This window comes from Chlorocebus sabaeus, chromosome 21 (assembly GCF_047675955.1).
Source record: "Chlorocebus sabaeus isolate Y175 chromosome 21, mChlSab1.0.hap1, whole genome shotgun sequence".
Classification (NCBI taxonomy): domain Eukaryota; kingdom Metazoa; phylum Chordata; class Mammalia; order Primates; family Cercopithecidae; genus Chlorocebus; species Chlorocebus sabaeus.
Genome location: NC_132924.1, coordinates 38,872,358 through 38,900,183, shown reverse-complemented (window position 1 = coordinate 38,900,183; position 27,826 = coordinate 38,872,358). Strand labels below are relative to the sequence as shown.

At 35.3% G+C, this 27,826-nt stretch overlaps 1 protein-coding gene across 2 annotated transcripts in view; it reads right to left on the bottom strand.

Annotated features, from left to right (window-relative positions):
* HYCC1 (hyccin PI4KA lipid kinase complex subunit 1) overlaps positions 1 to 27,826 on the bottom strand; it is a 73,970-nt gene that overhangs the window by 44,504 nt on the left and 1,640 nt on the right. For both annotated transcript variants that reach the window (XM_007981897.3, XM_007981896.3), the window contains exon 2: positions 6,804 to 6,882. In XM_007981897.3, coding sequence (XP_007980088.1) covers positions 6,804 to 6,854 — 51 coding nt within the window. In that variant the 5' untranslated portion in view covers positions 6,855 to 6,882. The remainder of the gene's footprint in view (positions 1 to 6,803; positions 6,883 to 27,826) is intronic.

Sequence of the window (27,826 nt, the reverse complement as noted above, 5' to 3'; positions counted from 1 at the left end):
GAGACCTCATCTCTACAAAAAGTAAAATTAGCTGGGCATGGTGGCACATGCCTATAGTCCTGGCTACTCGAGAAGCTAAGGTGGGAGGATGGCTTGAGCCTGGGAGGTCAAGGCTACAGCGAGCCATGATTCCGGCACTGCACTCCAGCCTGGGCAACAGAATGAGACAGGGTCAAATTAACTCCGGAGTTACATACTGTGACTGTTAAGCATGGGAAGGCTGTTCTACTTTACCAACTGAGGGGAAAATTTAGAACTTTCAGAGCTAGAGAAAAAGATATCCACACTACCAACAAACTAATTTTCCTAATGCCATTTAAAATGTGGACAACGAGTCACAGCTTGCCAGCACCACTTATTCAGAACGAACACCATGACCAGAGAAGAATGGGAAGAAATAAAACTCCAGTAGTAAGTCAGATGATTTTGAATAAAAGTGTAGGGAAATCTGAAAACAAAAACATTTCATTATCATAATGATAAAAACCTTTCCTTCTGGAGTACACCCCCTCCTCAGATATCTGTGACAGACAGCGATATCTGTCTCCTAAGTCATTATTCTATCTCACCCAAATTACTTCCTTCAGTCAATCAATGTCAATCCTGAAGTAGATACCATGTCTCAGGATATTCCTAACTCACTCTAAAATATACATTATTCCTTATATGTCTCATATCCTAGTATTTCAAAATTTAATATGGGTTATGATTAGCGTACAGGTGAATGTGTGCATAAATTAAACAGCATAAATTTTTACAATAAGGACATTTGATTCATTTTCACTTTACTGTGAGCTCCTTGAGGGCAAGAACTGTCTTATCATCTCTCCATGCACAGCACTCACCACAAGGCCTCATACACAAATCTTTGCTGAGGGAACATATTACAGATAAACAAAATAAGAAATAAAAATTGCCATTGTTTATACTTTGGTAGATTCTTTAAAAGGGGGTCACATTTCACCTTAGGATACATAAGTGAATAGATTTTTTTTTTACGTTTAATAAGAGTTTTATTTACCAGAAGGGTAAGCAAATGTGGACTATTTGGAAACCTTTCACAATTCTCCAGAGTGGGGAAAAAAAGGTTTTACTGCAACTGCTTACACAAAGAAGAGATTAAGGCATTCTTCAATATTTCAAAAGCATGACACAAAAGATCTCCAGGCAACATTCCATTTCCGTCATTTGATCAAGAGTAACCTAATACTTGGGGAATTTATATAAAAGGGAATAACAGTCAAATAAACAGCAGATTCCTAATCCTCTGAATAAAAATAAATCTAAATTATGTATAAAATGCATTATATATATTTAAAACACATTGATGTCTAACTTATGTAACTAAGTATACATGTCTAATATATATGTCTAACTATAAAATTAAAGAATAAATGAATCAAAATACAAATCTTTAGAAAAATTATTAGTGAATAGAAAGATTATTATTATATACACATATATATATGATCTAGGCTAAAACTAGATCATTCACTAAAAACATGAATTACAATGTTCAGCTTATATAGTAGCTGACTGTCACGAGGTAAAATATTTTCTGTGAAACACCCAAAGGCAAAAAGACAGTTGTTTTCTGAAAAGACAAGCTCTAGAAAATACCATGGACCCAGGTTACCATTGATAAATGAAAGGAAGGGTATCTTAAAAATTAGTGCAGTAATAATAACTTTTATTCACAGTTCTGACATTTCATCTAATGAATGTGGGAAAAGTTAATTTTGTCTGTAGAGAGGGAGAAAATGTAACTGTTGTGTTCATAAATGGTGCTTTAAAAAACAAGATCTAAAAGAGCCAAATGAATTTAAATACTATTGTAGCAAAAACATTTAAATTTTCATGCACTGTACTAGTTCGAAGGTACTGACCTTCTTAAATACCAGCTTAGCTTTCTCATATTTCAGAAGGCATAACTGGAGTTGAAAAGTACCTAATGGAAAATTATGTTGGTATATTATTCTTGGCAAAATTTGACATCGGGTGTGATAGCTCACACCTCCAATCCCAGCACTTTGGGAGGCCGAGGCAGGTGGGACCCCGTCTTTAGTAAAACTACGAAAATTAGCCAGGTATGTGGTGCCATGTGCCTGTAGTCCCAGCTACTCGGGAGGCTGAGGCAAGAGAATCGCTTGAACCCAGGAGGCAGAGGTTGCAGTGAACCAAGATTGTGCCACTACACTCCAGCCTGGAAGACGGAGCGAGACTCTGTCTCGAAGAAAAAAAAAAAAAAAAAAAAAAAAAAAATTTGAAGACAGATGCCTCACACTAAAGTATCATTTGACAGATGGTTTTTCAAAAATGTGAGGAGGTGATATGGGTTGAGTAGCAGAGAATTAATCAAGATGGACAGATGGGTGAAGAACCAGTAATTAAAACAATCCTGTTCAACAACATCACACATAAGATTTGATTTTGAGTCACATATTGAGATTCAGCAACTATCAGAAAATTTTAAAAAATTAGGAGTCCGGAAATCTGCAAGATAAATCTACCACACAGCAGTAACAAAAATAACACAATCTGAAAGATAATATTTTATAAATAAATCTTTGAAAAGATAGAGCTTGAACTATTCATGAAATCTTAAAATAATGAAGTCCTAAACTAATCATTTAGTTGGTATATAAAGAAAATAGGACAAGCACAGTGGCTCACACCTGTAATCCTAACACTTTTGGGAGGCCAAGGCAAGCAGATCACTTGAGGCCAGGAGTTCGAGACCAGCCTCGCTAACATGGCAAGACCCCATCTCTACTAAAAATACAAAAATTAGCTGGGCATGGTGGTGCACACCTGTAATCCCAGCCACTCAGAAGGCTGAGGCATGAGAATCATTTGAACCCGGGAGGTACACGTTGCAGTGAGCCAAGATTGTGCCACTGAACTGCAGCTTGGGTGACAGTGTGAGACCCTGTCTCAAATTTTAAAAAAAGAAAATACTAATGAGAGTCCATAGCTAGAACAGACACTGAATAATTTTATCAAATTTTCAATTTCAAAAATTTTAAATAAAGTATTTGTACAAAGCAAACTGTGTCATCTCTACACATTTGAGAGATGTTGGGTGAGGTTAGGAGTTCAGACTGACCGTGGACCAGTGTAGAGCTAAAAATCATCTTCATAAACCACTTACAGTACTTTAACTTTTCTGATGAAAATATGAGACCCGGAGAAGTTATGCCCAACATCATAAAACCAGCCTAGGGGAGAATTAGAATTAAGTCAAAGGGTTTCTGACTTTCAGTTTACTTACTCAATCATGAGAAAGTGGCCTTATTAGCATCTGGCCTTATTAGCATCATGGTTATTAAATCAAACAACCAAGCAGAAGCTTTTCTAGAAATATGTATGTAACCAAAACCTTTCTTAAATATTTTAACAAAAATGTGTATTTAACATCAGAGATTTCAAAAGATATGTTACTCTAATTTTAGAAGTACTTAGCAGACATGTTCCCAAGCACTGTTCTATATTCTATTACCTCTGGTATGCTGCTGATTTTGCCTCAAAACCTTCTTCTCTTTGTCAAACATAGAGCTGAATTCAACACACATTAACCCAATTTAGAATAACACTCCAAATAATTATCAGGAATGCCTACCAAACTAACCAAGGAATGGGAAATATCCTTCCTTGAACTGGCTATAATACAGATTTGAAAATAATTTAAAACATTTGAGTATCAAATTGATTCAAAATTGGGTAAAGTTAATCTTGGGGTTGGGCAGGAGAAACTTCTTAAACTACATTTTATTTCTTGTAGGCCATGATTTCACTCCCTCCTCCTAAAGGAAAAGTTTCCCTATGCTTGCATTAAATTTATTAAAAATGTTAATAAAATACTGCTAGCTACATAATATGTTATGTTGATAAAATACTACTTAAATAATATTTTCTATTTATTCATACTCTGGTTTCTTGTAGCAGAAGATGGTATTTGGAAAGCAAGATCTGGGTGCTTAGTGTACTCACTGCAACCGGGGTGCCATTGTTTCTAGGTCCTCCCAGTGAACAAAGCTAGGGAATAAATGTATGCATATATGTACAGACACACACACACATATATATCATATGCATACTTAGAACCCGTGAGTTCATAATGATTCCAATACAACACCTTAGAGTTCTTTCTTGACTTTTGCTGTTCCATGATTGTAATTCCCTTTTTAGACAGACAGAAATCTAACTCCCATTATATTCAAAGTATTTACTTATTTGTTCAATCAACTTATTTGCTCAATGTAACCAATCTACCAGTGTAACTATTCTGGTTACTCTTCTACATGCCACCTCTGTAGTCCTTCACCCCAACCACCTACTTCCTCAGACACTACTGCCAATAACCGCTGCTCTGCCCCTCACTCCTTGGTACTGCACTTCCTAGGTGTCTATATATTCAAACCAGGAGGGGAAGGGAATAAATGAACAGATGGGAAGGGAAGGAGATCAGTCATGGTTTTCCATTATTTGCCTTACTAGCTGATCCTACCCCTACAACCCACCTTTTAACATGCTCTCTTTCCACAACTCCATCTTAAAGAATGGATAGCTAGCGATATTTGCTTTTGCATATTTTACTTCATCATGAAACATAAGAACGCCCTAGAAGAAATAGCATTCAACTGTTAAACTTGACAATTTCCATCAATCTGCCAAAAAAAAAAAAAAAGCCATGATAAAAGACTATGTTAAACACAAAGATAACACAAGCAGGAAACACACACACACACACACACACACACACACAAGATTAATCAAAGTTTGTTTCGTTTTTTTGTTTTCCTTTTAGAGACAAAAGTCTCACTCTGTCACTAGACTGGACAGCAGTGGTGCTATCATAGCTCACTGCATCTTTGAATTCCTGGGCTCAAGTGATCCTCCCATCTCAGCCTCCCAAGTAGCTGGGGCTGCAGGCATGCACCAACAAGCCCAGCTAATTTTTTTTTTTTTTGTAAAGAGGAGGTCTTGCTATGTTGCCTAGGCTGGTCTTTTGTTTGTTTGTTTGTTTGTTTTTGAGGCAGAGTCTCACTCTGTCACCCAGGCTGGAGTGCAATGGCGTAATCTCAGCTCACTGCAAGCTCTGCATCCTGGGTTCATGCTATTCTCCTGCCTCAGCCTCCTGAGTAGCTGGGACTATAGGCGCCCGCCACCACGCCAGGCTAATTTTTTGTATTTTTAGTAGAGACGGGGTTTCACCATGTTAGCCAGGATGGTCTCGATCTCCTGACCTCATGATCCGCCCACTTCGGCCTCCCAAAGTGCTGGGATTACAGGCGTGAGCCACCGCGCCCGGTGCCTAGGCTGGTCTTAAACTCCTGGCCTTAAGCAATCCTTCCATCTCCGCCTCTCAAGTGCTAGTATTACAGGCATGAGCCACCACATCTGGCCACAAGTTATTAAAATATGTAGAAAGCACTTCTGTAACATTCTATGTCACTTCATGATGACTTAGGGAATCCATAGAAGGATGCTCAATTCATGGCTACAAAAGCTGAGACAGTAAAAGTCTGCCCAGCTATTCATCAGGATTAGCTAACAGAGACAGATAAGGCCAGTTGTAAAATTAACAGGAAATGGTGCTTTTCCTAAATACACACTGCAACTGAAAAATGTCATAACAATCTCCTTCTTTGAGTGACTACTAAATTCTTACTTACTAAGATGACTTGTTGCCTAAAATCACAGATTATAAAAAAGTTTGTTGTTGAACATGTATCAGTAAGAACAAAACATCCCACTCTTGCCTAGAGCATCTAAGTCACTTTAACATAGAGAAGCAGCCTTGATTTTCAACCCATGTACAAAGATATAAATACAGAGTTTCCGAACATAACATTTCAAATCTATGTTAACTTTGTAGTTTTCAAGACAACAAGATCCTGGGTCTACTTTGAAGGCCAGACCAGATGTTCACTCCATTATAAACAGCCCTGCTTTGTTTTGAGTCTACCAGAATACTGTTCCATTTAAATTTTACCTAAACTCTACCCTTCCTCCAAATTATTATAACTTTATCTTTTCTTTGGTTTGGTGAGATGGTCCCATGGTATCTGTTGGGCAATCTCTCTCAATGCAACAAGTCAATAAGCCTGACTTTGTCAGACTGTAACTTTGTCCTTATAGGTCTTGGGCTGACTGGGCTGGACAAAATCAAAGTGACAGTTGCAGCCCAAACTCTTCATTCCTGTGGTTCATGATCATGCAGGTACACATAATTATGTGTCATATAAGGACAGAGAAAAGTAATTAGCTGATTAAAGAAACACTATTTTAGCTATCCTAGAGAAAATTCATGAGACAAGAAAATATAAGTTTTATTTTCTTCATTAACTAATCAAAGGTTATACACCCCTTATATAGCCACTGGGTTAGCCAGCTAGAGAAAGACCCACTGGTATAAAGTTGAGCAAATATCTTCCCTCATTGTTGGTTGTGCCCAGTACCACTGCCCTCCAAACTGCAAGAAACATTTTGACAATGAATCATTGATGGTCGCTGGAGAATGACATCAACATTCAGAGACTTTAATTATTTGTGGTATTGCCATGAAAGAAAGAAAATAAACAAACGAATAAACTCTTTGAACCACTTGGGAGAAAAAAGGAATCAATTTCCTAGAAAAGATTACTATGTGTAAATAACTCTCTATTGAGATTTGATAGAAAATACTTCTTCCACAGATATTTAACCCTTCAGTCATATAAAATACAAAGAATCACTGGAATTTAAACCCCAGACAAAACTTCTTTGGACTATAATTACTATAGTAGAACAGTAAATATTACCTTAAACTCTGACAACCATTCCTCCACAACCCCTTTCTCTGAAGTAAACATTTTTCCACATCTGTTCTAAACCTTCAACCTGAAAATTAACATAGAAAAATGTTAACGTTTTGAATACATTTAGTCAGATTACTATGAATAGAGATAATCCTATAAAGTTGTTACTTCATATTTGTGAAATGAGTTTCAAACATAAATTACTAAATTCATTTCAAAACCAATGTGCACAAACAAGCCTTAAAATGCAAGAATTCTGACAAAAGCATACATATCATAACATGATGAAATTGGCTCTGCAATTTTCATTTGGTTTTCAGGAATGCCAGCTGCAAAACATACTGGACATTTTTCTCTAGTTTCAATAAAATAATTTCAAAAAGATCATTGAACTTAAAAAAAAGGCAGAAAATATTTCAAAACTGTGAAAATATAAGAAGACATGCATCCAAAATTGACTTTATAGAAAGCATTAAAGTAATTTAATTTGCTTATATTTCAGTTCTTTACAACAGTAACTAGGCAAGCCATTTGGTTTCATGAAAGTGTAATACTCGTTTTTTAAAAAGTAAAAGTGACAATATTCAAAATGACCATATTTGACAATAGTTATTCAGAAGATTGGGATTTACTTAAGTATAAATTTAAAGAAACAAGCTAAAGGAAATGCAGAACAGTTTTATCTCAAGCAAAATGTCAAAATACAATGTATTTGTCTTTACCCATCCATTTGTATGGGAGTACACTTGGAAACTATTTCCTGATGGAAAAGTTGAGCTCTGTCTGAATTTCCTAACTTCCAGATTCAGTCACAAATCCTTCATTAGGCTACTTAATTTTTATCAGCATTATAACGTAGTAGAATCTCAGGCAGAGTAGCCAGAAATGAATTCTGATTCTATTATTTACTTACAGTACTACCTTGGGCAAGATATTTGCCTTACTTTTTTTTAATCTGCAAAATAGGGATAATGATAGTACCTATTTGCAAGGAGTTATTGTGAGGAGTACATGTTAAAATGCAAATAAAAGCAGTTATTTCCATTTCTGGCAACAAAGTATTATTACTATGCAATATTATTATTATTAATTCTTATAAACTCTGCTCAACTGTCTATCAAAGTATCCAGATATGCCTTAATGAACAACACAGGTTCTAGTCAAAGAATACATTCTAAGGTTCCTGGTGTCTAATTCTCATAAAATACATGATTAAAACATTTTTTTGGTCATTCATTCATTCATTCACTCGTAAAAGATTACTTGAGTAATATGAATTTTATTGTTAATATAAAAAATATTCCTCCTTGGATCAAGTCAGACTAACAGAAAACCACATACATGTGGTGTATTATTGATTTTATAGAACTGTCTGTTTGGAGAAACTGGGCTTTGAAATAATGTCCAAAATGTTACCAAAGCACTGCTAGATCACATTTATCCTCCTTAAAAGCCAACAGAGTCTAGAAAATTCACATCTTAAGTTTTCAGTACCAGGAAAACCTCTCCTTTGGAGTAACTTGTTTGTTTTTATATTATGAATACTGTGAGTTTCATAACTGATTCTCTTTGTCTTACTCTTATTTTCTGTCTGCCTGTATCTACGTTGTTTCATGTTGTTATGTATATTTGTAAAACAAAGCCAATACAAATGCACAAAAATTTTCTTTTGTATGAATTACATTGTTTAATAAATTAGGACTGAAAGTTATCACAAATGGAACCACACTACATCAAGTTACATAGAACTGGGGAGGTAAAATTTTTACAAAAATTCACAATAACTCTCCAATTAAAATTAAGGTTAACTTTTTTTAAATTAAAAGAAATCAAGGGCTGTCTTGAAGAACAACAGCGCTGTGGGACCTGGACTTCCGATAGCAAAGCTCAGTATAAAACTTACCAAAAACTATGGTAATTAAGCCAGTGGTGGCACTGTCGGAAGGATAGAAATCAACCAATGGAACAGAATAGAGTGGCCAGAAATAGACCCACACATACATGGTCACCTGATGTATGACAAAAATAACACTGAAATTCAGTGAGGAAAGGATGATCCTTATAATAAATGGGGCTAGGTTATTTGGATAGCTACAAGGGGAGGACAAAAAGAACCATGACCCCAGAGATCATGCTGCATGCAAAAACAAAAAAACAGTTTCAGTTGGATCATAGATCTAATTATGAACAGTAAACCATAAGGCTTCTAGAAGAAAATGCAAGAGAGTACTTTCATAATCTTAGGCTAGGCAAAGGTTTCTTAAACAAGAGGCACAAAAGCACTAACCACAAGGAGGAAAAAAAGGATAAACCAGACTTCCTTGAAAGCAAAGAATTTCTACTCCCCAAAAGATACCACTAAGAGAATGAAAAGGCAAAGCCATAGAGTGGCAGATGATATCTGCAATTCATATATATGACAAAAGTTTCATATCCAGAATATATAAAGAACTCATAAATTATTAAGAAAAAGGTAGACAATCCTATAGGAAAAACCAGACCATCATTTATTCAAATGGAAACTTAGCACATGAAACGTGCTCAACTTTGTTAGTCATCAGGGAAACGTCAGTTAAAACCCACAGTGAAATACAGCATACAGACACACACACATACACATACACACACACACACACACACACACACACACGTGTAGCTAAAATGAAAGCCAGATCACACCAAGTGTTGAAAAAGATACGGAGCAATCAATATTCAGACACAGCTAATGTGAATGCAAATTGGTACAGTATCTTGGAAAACTCTTCAGCGATATCCTCTAAACTTGAGGATATATACATATACTCTATGAACCCAGAAATTCTACCCATGTTAATACTCAACAGAAATGAGGACATATGTTCTCCGAGAGCTATGTTCAGAAAAAATGTTCATCTGCGCAATAGGTTTTTGTTTCTGTTTTGTTTTTAGAGACAGGGTCTCACTCTGTTACCCAGGCTAGAGTGCAATGGCGCTATCACAGGTCACTGTAGCCTCAAATTCCTGGGCTCAAGGGATCCTCCCACCTCAGCCTGTCAAGTAGCTGAGACTACAGGAGTGTACCACATGCTTGGCTAGAGCAGTTTTTTTTAATAGTCAAAAACCAGAAACAAACCAAATATCCATCAATAGTTGAATGAATCAATTATGGTACACTGTACAACATCTGAAATTCTATACAACAAAATATAACTTTGAATGAATAAACTGTATCTGTGTTACGGTGTTGGATAAAAGAATGCAGGAAAAGAGAGTACATACTATACAATTCCATTTATGTAAATTTCAAGAACAGATAAAACGAATCCATTTGTGTTAGAAGTTGGGATGGTGGCTGCTCTTGAGGGGCCTATCTAGTCGGTTCTGGTAACATTCTGTTTCTTGATCTAGGTGCTGGTTACTCAGGTGTGTACATTTGGTGAAAATTTGCCAAGCTGAACACTCATAATTTGTACATTTTTCTGTGTGTATATTATACATTAGTAACACCAGTCAGCCCTGGGTCTCTTTTCTTCCAGTTGATAGAGATCAAATGGGTGCCCTCATTGTATAGCTGAGCTCACATGGACACTCACCTGTTTAGCATGCATGCAAGCTCAGAATAAAATTGTTCCTCCCCAAACTTCTCTGTCTCCTGTAGAACTCAAAAGGGAGTCTATGACATGCCTCCCTATCCTGAAAGTTTCACAGTCTCATCACCACTGTCTGCCTTAGGTCCACCAGGACTAAAGTCATTATTCCCTTCATCCCTGTTTATGTCCGGCACCACAAGAAGCTACAGACACCTAGGTGACATTCATCTCCCACACACTGTCATCATAACTCTTTGTACATCTTCTGTTTTGCTCCGATCTCCCATCCCCCATCCCACCCTAATTCTGGAAGGAGGATATACTTCTACTGTGTCCTCTGGAATTTAGAGTCTATTACCAGCAAAATCCTCTATATCTTCAACAATTCTTCAAATGTTTTCTTCTTTTCATGAGACACTAGTTTCCCTGCATGCAACCTTACCAAATAGTGATTGCATTTCCTCACACATCCCTGAAAGAAACCACTGGGCCTAGAGGTAAAGTAGGTGTTCTCCTTCCTTCTTATTACCACTCAAGATCATTCTCTTCCTCCTTCAACCATCCACCCAAAGCTGCTTTGAAACTGCGTCACCATCATCTATCAATCAATCCACCCCAAGCCCTTGCCCTGCTTGGTCTCTCCCCTTCATTTCTGGATGATCTTAGCTCCTAGCTCACTGTCATGCTTTCAAACAACTCCTGCTTAAATCTTGGTGATTTTTTTTCTTGCCTGAAGTCTTAATTCCTAGAAGTCTTAATTCCTAGATTTCTCCTCCTACACTATTGTCTTCCTCCCTGCCTTAGCTACTCAATCCTATGATCATAATCTATGATCATAGCCTAGACCACCTGTTTTCAAACATTTTGGTAAGGTACTCTTTATACTATTAAATATTAAGCCAACCTGAAAGAATACCCAATGGCTAAAGCTAGAACAATCTGAGCAACAGAACAAATAATGTAGTATTGAATTATAACCCAAAGTATAAAATAAATATACATGAGGCCATACTCATATAAATAAATGATTAAATAAATAAGAGAATAGGAGGTAAAGCTTCCTTACAGAAGAATTCCAAATAATAGATGTAGACACTATCTCTTCCAGGAGGTAGAGCTTAGTCCTTGCTTCGCCATTGAGAGTGCATTGGACATAGCTATTCACTTCCAAAAAAATAGAGTATGGAAAGAAGAAAAGAGCAACTGTATAGTGGTGAAACCTGGCAAGCACTGCCTTGATCAAAGCTAACATCAACATGATGTCATGTGAATATCAAGTACCATCCAATATGATTACAGACATGAGCCACCGTGCCTGGCCCCTGGTAAGTTCCTCTTAACTATAAAAGAAAGAATATTTTTAGAAGAGAAAGTATGGCTCGGTGCGGTGCCTCATGCCTGTAATACCAGCACTTTGGAAGGCTGAGGCGGGAGGATCACTTGAGGTCAGGAGTTTGAGAAAGCCTGGCCAACACAGTGAAACTCCTCTCTACTAAAAATACAAAAATTAGCCAGGCGTGGTGGTGTGTGCCTGTGATCCCAGGTACTTGGGAGGCTGAGGCAGATGAATCGCTTGAACCCGGGAGGCAGAGGTTTCAGTGAGCCGAGATCGCGCCACTGCACTCCAGCCTGGGTGACAGAGCGAGACTCTGTCTCAAAAAAAAAAAAAAAAAAAAAAGAAAGAAAGAAAGAAAGAAAAGAAAATATACAAACATTAAAAATGAAGCCTGAAATAGCAATGCTATTTCAGCTATTATGTAAGAAAGAGAACAATGGAATTCTATAAAGTGTAGGATAATTTTGTTATTTTAGATTCAGGAGGTACATAAGCAGGTTTGTTACATGGGTATAGTATGTGATGCTGAGGTTTGAAGTACTATTGTAGGATAAGCATTTAAAGAAATGAAAAATTAAAAAGCCAACAGTGTTTACTAGCTGACATAAGCTTTTCTTTGTCCTTACCACATACAGTAACATTGTAAAAAAAAAAAAAAAATATTTCCATAAGCCCTGGGCTTCAAGATGAATAACAGTTATGACTAAAGGTATCACTAAAGCTTAGATAGGACAAAAAGTAAACTGGTCACAAAATGATGATTTTAAAATGGTTTCTCTCTACCAGCAAGCAGCAGGAGGCTCTGTACAAGTTGCTAACCCACCCCACATTTCATATCTAATATGTAACCTATTAACATCTATGCCAAAGACTTGATTATATAACTCTGCAAGCTTTATAAATCTAATTAGACATCTCTGGTAATATTCAAAATATACTTGCATTTTTAAAAACTTTATTCTTCTCAAAGGTAAGGGATAAAATTAAAATACATGTTTCCTGCTGTGTAACTAACTTCCTATTTTTGCCAAACATGTTCCGTAGGAGAATATTTAAAATTACATTAGAAGGCTTGCTAGGAGTCTATGTAGTATTTCACTAGCCCAATTAGTCTGTCTAACACTAATTTTTTATATTTTCAATGTACAATAAAACCTTTCTAAGTCAAATGTCTTATTCTTCAATTCCCACATTGTTATTAATAACAATTACCAAAGTTTATCTTTTAGTGTTGTCATCAGAGACATATAACATTTTAATTATTTTATAAGAATATTTTTAAAGTATTTGTAACTTTCACTGTAAAACTCTAAAAATTTCCTTATTCCTATTTTTTAAATCATCCCCTCCATCATTAAGTACTAACTATAAACTACTATAAAACTTTTTATAACCATTTGTTTTATATATCATTATGAAAATCAAGTTTCTATAAATTTATAGAGCAACTAAATTTCTATAAATAGATTGTGACACATCACGAAATTTTAAACTTCTCTCCTATGCAATGAGGCCATTGCTGTAGTTAAATTAAGCACTACCAGAAGATTATCAAGAATTCCTGGGTGAATTTCAGGAAAATAGAATGGAGAGAAATGTTTAGATTATGTTACAGAATAAAATTAATTTAATTTTAGGATTTTGCTGCTTAGAAACTGACCAATCAACTGTGAAGGAGGAGGGTATTTGTGCTGTTGTTTAAAAAGAAGTGATGTTGATGCCTCACTGCCTACCTAGGTCATCAAGTAAATAAAGCTGCCTCTCAAGGCACCAGGAAAAGTAAATAATTCATAGTAAGAGACGTTTGGGAAGTCTTTCCAAAGGCCTATTACTTAGGACTATTTTCCCTCCAAATCACAAAACAAGTGTCCGATTATCAAGAATAGAACATATGTTTTTACTCAGTAAAATGGTTTTTGGCTAAACCATCTTTTGCCTACCCCAAGGACAAATAAGATCATGCTGGGATATCAGTGTGCTATGGCAACCAGCCCAGTGTGTTTCTGTTGGAAAAGCTAGAACAATTAGAAGGTAAGAAGTTCTTTCTTCTCATTTCCCATTTCTATCTTCCCATTCTTCTCAGATCTTCCAGGACTTCAGACAAGATTGGGCGCATTCAAGGTAGTATGGCCATAGACAAGATCCTCCGGGACTTCCGAAGAACATTGTGTCCAGGGAAAGGATATCTGATTTGGACTCCAATAAGGGAAGTTAGGAAGAACTATTTTTTAACAACCATGTTGACCAAAAGAATACAGCAAACACAATGCTGTGAAACTTCTGAGGCCAACAGTTACTGCTCTTGGATTTCTATTGCAAATATTCTCCCTCCTTTTTGAGCTAGCATTCAAATAGCCTTGACTAAGATCATGTACAATGTATTAGCAAATTAGATTTCTTTTAGATAAGAGCAGACAGAATGGTGAGATCTCTGGGAACCACGGCACTAAGATGAGCACTTCTTATTGACATTAATATAGCACATGACTCAGTGGTTCAACATTATTTTTTTTCAAATAAAAATTACATAACATAATTTTAAAGTTTTAAACTGTATTAGTAATCACAGGCAAATTTCAGTCCAGATATTATAAGCATAAGTAACATACAGCAAGTATTAATAAATATTTATTGAATAGAGGAATAAATTTCACCCTTTATAATGCCTGTCAAATTTACCATCTGCTCTCCATCTCCACAGCAACACCCTGAGTCTGGGCCTTTATTTCCTCTGCATGTGCTGATCACACAGCCTTCTGGCTCCTGGTTTCTTCCCTTCTCCAGTGCACCATGCATGTTGCTGCCATATAATCTTATTGAAATTACTTTTCTCCTGAACACACCATGACATCAGACCTAACAAATATTCTACATCAAACTTTCCCTATAATATGGTCATAATTTACCTATCCAAATTTCACTTAACACTATTCTCCAAAATACTCCATGCCACTCCAGGCTCCATGTCTTTGACTATACTTCTCCTCTCTATCTTCCTTTTGCTCCTCAGCTTTTACACCCTACCTAGGAAAAACCCGGGGCTCTTATTAATGAAATGCATGCACTGGCAAGGTAAGCTGCCAGGAGAGAACTGACACTGCATCTGTGAGACACAACAGCATCATCTGATTATTTTAAAGACTGATTGATGCAGATAACCTTGACTTAGAAAATCTCTTATTAGAATTTTATAAGAAATCTTAAAAGTCCATTAATATGTTATATATTTCATTAAACATAAAAATATCACAAACCAATTATTTTACATTTAATATTGGGTAAAAATCTACAAGAGCATTTATTGCTGAAATAAAGCTTTCCAAAATGTTTGTACCAACTTTTACAAAATATAATTATAGTACATACTAAGTGATTCAAGTATTACCTCAGTGAATCAAACTTCAGTAAGCCCTGATAACATACAAATTATAAAGTTTATGTTAAGATTTCAAGAGATCAGTGTAAAAATTTTGAACTATAATAATTACCTCAATCACATTCATTGACATGATTATCACACAATTGCATATTAAATAGCATAGTGATTAGAAATGCTTTCCACATATTCACTAGAACAGGATGTCAAGTTGACAGCCTGTTCATATAATTTATCCGGACAGTAGGCTGGGCAGGGTCAGAGTAAGAACAAAGCAATAGAAGTAGCAAAAACAAACATAGAATGGGAGGTCACATTAAGGGGTAACTCATTCAATATTTCATATATGCAAAAAGTCAATACTACTATATGTTCAAACTGCAACATTAATAATTCAGCAAGTCCTTGAGTGTCTACTGAGCGTAACGTAAAGTGTTTCTATTAGTGTGCACTATTAGCAAACGAACAGTAAAATATGATCTGTGTCCTTAAGGCAATTGTAATCCAGATGGCAAAGGAAAAGCAGGGAATAGACAAGAGACAAATAAGTCAAGGTAGTATCTTACATTTTCTAAAGGAATAATTGCAAGGGCAATCATGAGAAAATTATCAGAAATACACAAAATCAATAATGAAGAGTTTAAAACAAGGGTTTTGCTCACTATGCAACTATAAAAGATTATAAAAATTCCACCAAGAAAGAAAATAAAACACACACAAAAACTATGAACACTAGGAAGAAAACTGATCTCCCATTCCTGCTAATATTTTTCTTTACTAGAGATTTTTTTAAATTGCTGCACTTAAATCTTTTCCACATAATTAAAATAAATAATCATCGTTCTCACTGCTGTTATCCCACTCTTCAAAAGAAAATACTGTTAACTTTATATTATTTCAGACTTTCTTCTATACATATACTATATAATCAGCAGTTCTGAAAACTCTCTACCCTTAAAAAGTATTGAGCAGTATATCTAAACCAAAACAAAATATATCTTTTCAACCAAGAAAAATATATCAACCAAATAATACATGTATATAGATAGGTACCTATCTATATCTACATAGATATCTGCTCAACCAAAACAAAATATATCTGCTCTATCAAAACATGTACATATGTATATATGCACATATATACATACATGTATACATAGTCCATTTATATTTTGATTTTAACATAAAAATAGAACCACATTCTACCAAAACTTGATGATTTTTCACCTAATACATCATGGACCTTTTTAAAAAATATGTGGTACTCTATTACTATTATATTTACGCCCTTCAACAAATGATCTCTCCTGTTATTTACTTCTTTGTGTAGTCCTCCTCCACATCAGTGCTGGAGTTGGCAAAGTGACATGTTTTTGCCAGTGGACTTTAGCAAGCATGGTGCAAGGAGAAGCTTAATAAGAGCTTCCATCTAGGACCTGTCCTCTTCAATTGTCCCTCTTAGAGGGTAACCACCATGCTATAAGAGCTGAGGGACAGACATCTGCATGAGAAGCCACATGAAGACAGACCCTGGAGGACAGCAGAAAGAAAGGCTTTCCGTGTGAAAATTTAACTACTTGACAAAGTTAAAGCAGCTTTTTTTTTAAATCAAAGAACTTTTAAGAGCCTTTAATATGCTAAATCTGTATTACTAATCTCCAAGAAACGCATTTACAATGAAATATTTTCCTAAATGCACTTGACCATGGGATCCTTTGCTGTCCATACGCAACTGGCATCACTGGGAATATGGTCTGGAAAACATTCAATGTGACCGAATGTGTCATACATAGCAATGGTAGATGTCCATGGATAATGTTGTGATAATGACTAACATTCCTCAAGCACTTATGTTTCTGGCACTATGCTAAGCGATTTATTGGAATTTTAATTTAATTCTCATAGCCATCCTAGCTGGTAAATTAACATAATCTCTATTTCACAAAAAAGAAAGCTAACACTTAAAGAAATAACTTGCCCAAGATCACACACTACCAAAGTGGTTAAGTTAGGGTTAGAACCCATGCAGTCGAATTCCAAAGACTCCATTCTAATCACCATGCTATCAGCAATCCCTACCCACGGCACCTAAAACAGTTCAAAGCCTTTCCCTTGTCTCATAAATAATTTACTCTTGTTTACTCTTTTCTTCTTCCTAATATTTTCATTCTAAATTGAAAAGTAGGATATTTTCATTTTAAAATAAATTGGTAGGGAAAAGTAAATTATTCAGATGACTGTGTTTGGCGGCCACGTTGAGAACTACAGGGTAGTAAAAGAACACGGTAGGGTACTGGAGAAAAAGTATTCAATTTACTTAGACCCAGCTCTGCCACTTGTTAGCATGTGGTTGCAGTATTTTTCTCAGTTGCAATGAAGGAAAAGAAAAAAAGATGAGAAAAATCTATCAACTGGTATTTACCACAGTGCCTACATACTGGTAACAAAAGTGGTCCAAAAACATATGGGTGTGACTGAAGTTGAAATGCCAAAATTAGACCAAAATTCTTATGCGCCCCTAAGTCAGAGGTTTTCTGTTTGGTTTTGGTTTCCTTTGCTTTACGGCAAACTTTTTTTTTTTTTTTTTTTTTTTAATTCTGGGGCTGAGATCTTTGTTCAGTTCTCTAATTTAGTTTACCCTACTTTCAGAACTATGGGAAAACTGCCTCCAAATGATGAAAGAGCAAATGTTTTGCTTTTGTATATGTTTGAAATTTTCTCTTCAGTGAAGTATCTCAAAGCACTATAAAAGCTGACTGAACACAGCACTATTTGATACATAACTCAATTAAAAATGTCAAGAAGAAATAATAGTAAAAATTGTATGTGTGTGTGTGTGTATATATATATAGTTTGTGGCTACAGCATGTAATGAAAAAACGCTGACAACCACTGTGGCAACTCAGTATGACTAGTTGATGATCAAAGGGTACAGCAACTACCACAGCAATGGGCATGTAAAAGACATACTGTTTTGCCCCTGTTGACTATAACTCAAGTAAACCAATGTGACTAAGATTATACACAAGCCATTAGCTCAAATTAACATCATATTAAAAAGTATTTTATTTAGTCTTCCTCTTCCATTTTCTACCATGAAAAAGCAACCAGGTTTATTGGGAGAGGCTCTTGAACACTTAGGAACACAAATACCCTGTAAACACTTTCTCCTTGCCGAACTAAACAAATTCAATTAAATTAAGGAATTAGCCAGTTGCGTGCCATTGGCTGTATTGGGAAAGGTGAAGGAGAAGCAAATAGTTATTACTTTCTTCATTAAGCAATCCAAATCTTTCTCTTCCATGTTTTACCTAGGAGAAGTATATAAATTTTTGAGGTTTTGACATTCGCCTTGGCAAACTGTTCCTTGGGAATAGGCAAATTAAGGGTATTTGAGATTTTGCTACATCCAAGTATAAAAGCCATCTATATTCATTTGCTAGGGCTGCCGTAACAAAGTACCACAGACTGGGTGGCTTAAACAACAGAAATTTATTTTCTCACAGTTCTCTAGGCTAGGAGTCTAAGATCAAGATTCAGGAGGGTCGGTTCCTTCTCAGAGCTCTGAGAGAATAGTTTCAGGCCTTTCCCCCTGGCTTGTAGATGGTGGTCTTCTCCCTGTGCCTTCACATTGTCCTCCCTCTGTATGGCCTATCCAAATTTCCTGTTCTTACTAGGACACCAATCATACTGAATTAGGGCCCATCCTAATTACCCCATTTAACTTAATTACCTCTCTAGAGACCCTATTTCCAAATGATGCTACATTCTGGGGTACTGGGGGTTAGGCCTTCAACTTATGAATTTTGGATGGGACACAGTGCAGCCCATAATACCACTAAAGCTGCAGTAATCTAGGGTTCAGCAACCAACCTGGCTCTTTTTTTTCTTATATTAAGGTGGTTAAATATCATCCATTTATTCATAAACTATTAAATGCCAACTATGTCCTAGATACTAGATTTACAAAAATGAATATGACATGGCTGACTTAGGGGATTCACAGACTATTAGGAGAGACAAATAAACCTAAAACAGCAGAAATGAGTGTGTCTTAAGCTCTTTTAAAACAAACCAAGGTAAATCAGAATATAAGCAATAAAATAAAATAAACGAATGCTATGAGAAAAAATAAGGAGGAATGTAAAAGAAAGCCCAATGTAAACATTATATTTCAATCATTTTACTATCAATAACCCCTCTTTCCTCTCTCCAAAACATAATAGCATATGGAAATGTGGTTTCCAAAGCACAGCTCTACTTTGACTCTTTAAAGTTTTTTGAATTCTAAGTGCTTTCCTTTTTGCAATGCTGGGGACAAAGAAAGAGAGAAATGTTAAGAGAATCAAATTCCAATTAACTTGGGAGTTAAAGTCTTAGAGGAAGTCTCTTCCCTTTAATATGTTGGAATGAGACTTTCAACCTTTAATGAGGTCTGCCAATAGAGGCTCAGATGTTCAATAGAAAATAGTAGGGCAAAGAGGGAAGTGCAATAAGAAAATGTAAGTAAACACAGTTAATGGTAGTAATGTGTGCTAATAGGGCCATAATAATAAAAACAACAGATCTTGACTGTACAAAATTCTATTTGATTCTCCCCAATCAGAAACTATGTGGATATTATGAATATAGTTGTTTTTCTTGGTTTAAAAACATTATAGTAACCAAAGGAGAAATATGACCATGCTGATTCATATTAACTGGGCTAAGAGTCAATTTGTTTTAGCAGAGGCTGAATTATAAAATTATTTTTAAAATAAAGTTTTCAATAATACTGTCTTATACTAGTACAGCAGAATGTAACCTAGACGTTGTTTTGTAGCTGAACATGAGGCTGAAATTAGCACAGCAAAAATTTCTATCTTGGTTCCTCCCAAAGTACTTCAAAGTCCTATAAGAATGTTTAATCCCTAAAGTATTTTAAGCATTTCTTTTTCAATTACACATTGTTTTTGAAGAAAGGTTTATTACAGAAAAATCAAACATCTTCTTAGACCCTTTCACCAATAACTAATTCCTGATTGATGAAATCTAAATTCAATAAATCACACTATATTACAATAAATTCTTTGGAGCTCTATAATCTGGTGACATGAAGAATATCTGCTCTAATTACCATCTTGTGACTAGCTCGATATGATTTCCATGAAGAGGCTGGCCTTTCTGAGGTGCTACCTAAAATTGTATGACAGATTAGAAGTTCTCATAGTGAAAATAACAAGTTTTAGTCTTACTTTTCTTTACATGCTTTTTCTTGACCTGTTCTTCCTTTCCTCTCAACCCATCATTATCATGGGTAAAAAACTGTTAAAAATTAGATATTATAAATATAGTAGGGGAGCTTACTAGGATTCCCTTTATAAAAACATTTTAAATAAAAATAGAGTCAACACAAATTATGGCAAGCATAATTAGGATTTCTCTTCTACTGCTTTTTTCGTTTTGTTTTGTTTTTGAGACAGAGTCTCGCTGTGTCGCCCAGGCTGGAGTGCAATGGTGCAATCTCAGCTCACTACAACCACTGCCTCCTGGGTTCAAGCGATTCTCCTGCCTCAGCCTCCCGAGTAGCTGGGACTACAGGGGCGTGCCACCATGCCCGGCTCATTTTTTGTGTGTTTAGTACAGACAGGGTTTCACCGTGTCAGTCAGGATGGTCTCCATCTCCTGACCTCGCTATCCACCCGCCTCAGCCTCTCAAACTGCTGGGATTACAGGCAAGAGCCACCGCGCCGGCCTCTTCTACTACTTTCTACAAGCAGAGGAATCCCACCTATATTCCTCTTATAAGCCCCCAGTGTTTTAACACAGCTCAATACATAAAGGAAACAACATGGCATAATGAAAAGAATGCTGACTGTGGAGTCCAAAAAACCCATGCCAATTTTCAACAAGTTACTTAAACTTTCTAAGTCTCAGTTTCCTCAATTGTGAATGACAGATAATAACATCTATCTTTTAGGAATGTTTTAAGGATTAAAAATAATGCAAATAAAGCATTGGCAAACAAAAGGTATTCAATGAATTATACCTCCAAGTATCACTAATGAAGTATTTATCATTTGGACAATTAAGAATGTATTTCATGATCTTACAGTTCTGAAAAGAGGGGGCACAAGAGTAAGGCTTCATCAGATTCTAATGCCCTAGTTACTCCATCCTTATTTATTCTTCACTGATTAACTTTCTGATTTAGTAGCTTAATCTACTACCACCACTTCCAATTGCTCATCACCAATTTATTCCTTAATCCCTTTTACAGTATAAATTTGGGTCTCATCATCCACTCTCCATGACCTTATAAATGACAACTCTATCAGTTCTTTCTCTATGGTCTTTATTTTTCTGTAACCTGAAGCAAGAGTCTGTCTTTCTCAAACTCTACCTCTTGACCTCACTGACTTGAATATTCTGGTTCTATCACCTATGTAACCAATTTTCTATATTTCTCCAACAATCTATTCGATTTATACATTTTTATCTTCCCTTCTTCCCCCATCCATTTCTATAATATTTTCACCTTCCTCTCCATTTCCCTATCAGGACTCACTTGAAGTTTCATGATTTTCCAAAATAGTCTCTCCCTTTTCTTAACTACTAATGGGTGCACTGCTGCGGGGGCTATTTGTCACCTTGTCCTCTACTGTGACATCTACTGATTAACAAATCAGCAGGAACCTTGAAATTTAGAACAAAAGAGCATGTATGTGTCTGGCAGGTTTAAGAGGTTCAGATTGTCCCCGTAGGAAGGGCATGGGGAATGCAGTCTGGGTGTGCTGATTATAACCAAAACCCTAACTGAATTAATTAAATGTTAATTTACATTTAAAGGGGGGAACATAAGAGTTCAAAAAGATAAATAAAAAGTTTACAATTGCTTTCCCAATTTAAGCACTTTTAAGGCTTACACTATTCTCTTAAATTTCCAAGCCTATACATCACTCAACATAAGAGTAAATATAAATATTCTAGTAGGCTAGAACCTAATTTGCATGGTACAGTTTAATAATTCATATATGTGTTCATTAAGTCAAGTATAAATGACTGAATGAATTCTTAAGTGACTGAATGAATTCTATGTATTTATATGAGAAAGCAACTGTTTGTCAACTAGCAAAAGACTCTTTGTTCAAGAAAACGCCAAACAAATATCACTTAACATTACTACTAAAAAGCTACCCTGATGCAAGGCTCACAACAAAAATAATTCAAACTAAAATGGAAAAGTACTGTGTTTCCAAAACTCTTTGACCTCTTGTATATGGTACACTTAACATAACATTCTTAACAAGGTACAAACAGGATTCAATAATGCAAATCGATCTTGAACACTCAACAAATTAAAATGTAAATTATATTAAGTGCATTATATGAACAGCAATTTTAAGTTCACCCACGCTATCCCACCTCACTCCAAGATCACAGTATTTATTAAAATAGCAAAAGATACGACACATCAGCACAGAACAGACCGGTGATAATTATAATAGGGTTACCAAAAATTAAAACTAAGTGTGCAAAGAGGAAAAATACTTAATAAGATGCTCAAATAAAATGATTAAATTTACTTCTCAGTAATATGGGGTGAAGAAATTAAGAAAAACATTAGGGTACTGATTAGAAAACATGGGCATTCATCAGATAGGAATTGAGTTTAAACTTTGTGTACTTTATTGATGGTGAACAACTGTCTTAACCTCTGAGTCTCAGTTTGTCTGTAGAATAGAAATAATAATTTTTACCTCATAAAGTTATATAGGGACTAAATGAAATTAATTATGCAAAATACTTAGTACTTAAGCACATATTAAGATCTTTATAATTGTATTCAGTCCAAAAAGACCTAGACATTTTTAGAGCCAATCTATTTCAAATCTTCCAAGGAAGAGATTAATTGCCAGAGCACATGCAAAGATGGAAAGCTTCTCTCTCAGTCTCTCTTTTTACAAAGCTGGCATATTCAGAAATCAAAACCTTAAAAAGGTAATATAAAAGGAACACTAAAGATCAATCTCATATAGCAAATTAAATATAGCACTATTTTAAAGAGATATGCTATTATCAAGTTGCCTTTATCCCTAACACAGCAATTGTTTGATGAAAGCTACTTGGAAATGTAACACAATTCATCAACCAATAGGTAAAAGAAGGAAAACTATATGATCATCTCAAGGTACATTAAGAGGGCATGTGAGCAAACTAAGTATCTATCTTGGTTCCTCCTGAAAAGGCATAGAAGACTATTTCCTTAACATACCACAAATAAAAATTTTGAATACACAACTGTGAAACCCTAAAGGCATTTCCATTTAAATGAGAAATAAGCCAAGGATCCTCACTATTCACTGCTATAACTTAACGATATTCTACAAATTCTGATCAATGTCCTAAGAAAAAGAAATAAGGATTAAGTGTTGGCAAGAAGACAAAATCAACATTTACACATGCTATAATTGAGTTACTACAAAACACAATAAAAACTATCAGAATTAAGAGTTTCATAAAATGACCAGTTAGAAAACAGTATACGAGAATTAGCCATCTTTCTATGTTCCATCAGGTACATATAATCCTCTTTATAAAATAATTTTAAAAGTTCCATTCCCAATAGAATCAGTAAGTTTTAAAATATCAAAAATACCACTTGAAAAATGGGCAGAACTCACATGAAGATAACTACAAACTATAAAATACAAGAAGAAAACTCAAAACTACATCTTTGAGTCATAAAAGGTGACTTCAATAAATGAGAACATTGTATTAATAGAGATAGTACAACTTTCTCTAGAAAATTCACTCAGATATTCCAGTGAGGTTCTTTTAGAATTTTTACTGCCTTTCATGTAACATGAATAAAGAAATATATGAGAAATGCTGAAAATGTTTTGACAAAGACAATAATAGGTATTCACACAACGATTTAGTGAAATACATTAAAAACTCACAATAATTAAGACAGTTTGGAATTACTAGAGCAAAAATAAATAGCCCAATTAAACTAAATAGAAAAAGTCATATATCCGTATCTATAGAGTATATACACATGATTTGGTATTTAAAACCTCTGAAGAAGATAATTGCTCAATAAGTAGCATTAAAATAACTGAACCATCACTCTGTTAAAATACACTGCAAACAGACTAAAGATGTAAATTTTTTTAAAAACTGTGAAATTAATATAAGGAACTAGAGGTGAACAGTCATATAATTTGGGAATGCAAGCCCTTTCTAAGTAGCAAGGTATCATAAAAGAAAAATTTGATAAGTTTAAACATATAAAATGTTAGCAATCTGTTTAAAAAGAAAATTCACATCAAAAACAAAATTAAGATAAAAATGACAAACTAGGGAAATTATCTGCAATGTAATTTGACACAGACCTAACAGTTTGTATATACAAACAGCTCTCATAACTTAGTATTTGAAAATCTCCAGTGTTATAATAGACAAAGGACACTAATAGGTAATTCACAAAAGAAATAAGGATCTCTGGGTGGAGACATTATAAGTGTTATTTACCATTTATGCTTTCCTGAATTTTTCAAATTTCCTACAATGATTATTATAATAGTAATTAAGAAAATATAGAATGTTTATAATATGGCTGTGACTATAATAATAATGTCCAAAATCATGCTAACATCAATATGTCCACTCTTTTAGGCTGCACCAAAATTAGGGATGACTTTCCTCTCTAGAAAAGAATCATACTTTAATTATTTAATCACAACGAAATAAATTTTCAGAACTCTAGAATACAATCAGACAAAACTTGTCACTTCTTCTTTATTTATGACCAAGTTACAAGGCCAAATAATATTTGGATAAGCTATTCTGTTTTCAGCCCCCTATGAAAGCTAAGAGTCAAGGCTGAGGAACAAGCCCTGGACTTCAGAACCAGCAGGACTCAAATTTCACCTATATCCAAATCCTGAGCCAGAAATTTTAAAAAGAAAAAAAAAAAAAGGTGGTAAGGTGAGGATAGCTGTTACCCTTCTCAAGATAGAAAATGTGGGCCTTTGAGAACTTCTAGTCACAACTCTTCTCTGTCTCATTTAGGAGACAGAGGAATGATTTTATCCTCAAATGTATTTATAAGGCATATATCCAAAGGGCAAACAAAAAAGATTTCTTCTGAGCAAAGATACCTTAAATAGGAGATTTTCAAGTGTTAAATGTTCTTTTCCCTTAGTGCAGATATGCAGCCTAACTCTGAGAAGGTCAAAAAGACTATGGCAGGACTTGGCTCTCAACAATAAGCAATAGTCAAACTGCTAATTCCATCTGCTCCCCTCCAAAAAATGACAAAGCATTACATGATGATGCCAGGGATCTCAGGATCCATTTAAGGAATTTTTCTGAGCGGTATCCATTTTCACAATGTTAACATGCTCTCTAACTTTTTTAAGTACTTCAGAACTACTTCAGGGAACCATTTTGGATACTATATGCCAACTTTGATGATGATAACAAAGAAATATACTGTCTTTAACATTATATTCTTAGAGATGTCGCTTCCAGAATTCCATCCACTTCTAGCTCCTCAGGGTCTTAGTTCCAATAATTATCTCATCTTTCCTAAATTGCTTAAGAATCTCTTCCCACTTGTCTCTACTCTCTCTTTCCTTATGCATGTAAACAAACAAACATAACATTCCTTCAAACAATATTCCTCTGCAATAGTTTTCAATCATGGCTGCACACTAGAATTACTTAAGGAACTATAAAAAAGTATCAATGCAAGAAATCAATAGTGACAGAAAGTAGACAGTGGTTTCCTGGGGATAAGAAGAAAAGATTATAAAGGGACACAGGAAACTTTTGGAGATGAATATTATTTTGATTATGGTGATGGTTTTGCAGGTATAAACATATGTCAAATATCAAATTGTATACTTTAAATATATGTAGTATATTATATATCAATTTCACTTCAACAGAAAAGCTGTTGAAATAAATATTGATATCTCGGTTCAACACCCCCCACACCAAATTGGTATAGGGGTTCTCTCTGGAAAACAAAATTCTTTAAAGCTCCTGAGATTATTGTAAATTATTATTACAATATTGTAAATAAATGCATAGCCAAGATTGAGAACCACTACTTAATGAAAGCTAGAGCTATCATTTTCTCCCTTCTTTATTTCAGTTCTCTCAAAAAGTCTCACTCAAGCATGTCTACTTTATCACACCCATTCTTTCTCAATCTTCTGAAGCCTGGTTTCTGAACTACTCAGTTAAAACTGTTCTTGTTAAAGTTACCTATGGAGTCCTGACAAATTCAGTGGTCACTGGGGCCCTTTCCTAACTTGACACCTCCTTGCAGCATTCAAAAATGTTAACCTGTTCCTCCTCCATTGGAAAATCTCCCCACCCTTGGCATCTTTCCTGATGGTCCTCCTACCTTGCTAGCTACTGTTCCTCTAACTTTCAGACAATTCTCCCTACTTCTGCTATTTATGAGAGTCTGTTCTCTAGCTGCCACTTTCATCATGCTAAAGGCTTTCCCTGAGTCATTTCAACACAACCAAATCAATATAGCTTCAATTCAACCCCCAATCATCTCTTTAATCCTGATTTTCACATCCATAGATACAAACACCTATCTATATATTCTCCTGAAGTTCCACTGCTTCTTCAAATTCAAAACAGAATTTATCATCTTCCTTCCATTTATGTGTTCTTCATTTTCAATCAACAGAACCCCAAGTCAAACCTTCAGAGTCCTGAGTCCTCCTTTCTTCTCATAGGTGATTAGGACCTGTCAGTTTTTCCCTCACTCTGCCACAGTAAAGGTCTAAAATACAAATCCAATAAATGGCTTCTCATCTATCACGTTCAATCCAATCCCTTTAGCTAAGGATACCATTCCCTGATCTGGCCCTCTACCACCCTCACTATCTTCATCTGGCACCATTTCCCTACTAACCCCTGCATTCAAGCCACATCAATGTCAATGTTACTGACTTTGTCAACTGCCAATGTCAATTGACACTGACTTATCATTGTCAATGACTTATCTAAATCGCCACAGTTTCTCAGGCCTCCTTGCCTTCTCATTTATTATATCCTCCTCTTGGGAAGTTACTTACCTCCTGCACTTGGCAAAATTATATCATCCTTCACAACTTGGCTGTGTGCTCCCAACTCCACCTACACTCAAGGCAAGTTAACCATCTCCTATTCTAAACTCTCCTACTACACTAGGCATATCTCCATTCCCACTGACTACATAGTATTATAATTGTTAATTTACTGTAATGTTACTAACACCTTGTATATTAGATAGTAAATTCCTTGAAGACAAGAGCTATGACATTCATTTCTGTATCCCTAGTACCTACTCAGCCTGGAAGAGTGAAAAAATAAATTTATGCTTGACATAATGGCAATTATTTATAAAATATAAACGATACCCCAAAATAGGTCTTGAATACTGATTTCTTAAAATTTCTTAAGATCCATTATAAAATAAATATTAGGCAACAGGATGCTGAATAAAACAGTACGTATATTAAACTCATTGTCAAAAAGACACCAGTCTAAAAAATACAACCCAGAGCAAATTTCATAAAACAGAAATACAACAAAGAAAGGAAGCACAGCAAGGATAAACGCTGACCCAGCTAATGCCTCATCGGGTGTCTGTATCCAGGTACTGCTAATGCCGATGACTAAGAAGGTTTCTAATCCTTCTAATCCCTCTACGGTAATTTCAATAAATTGAATAAGGATAAACGAGTCAAAT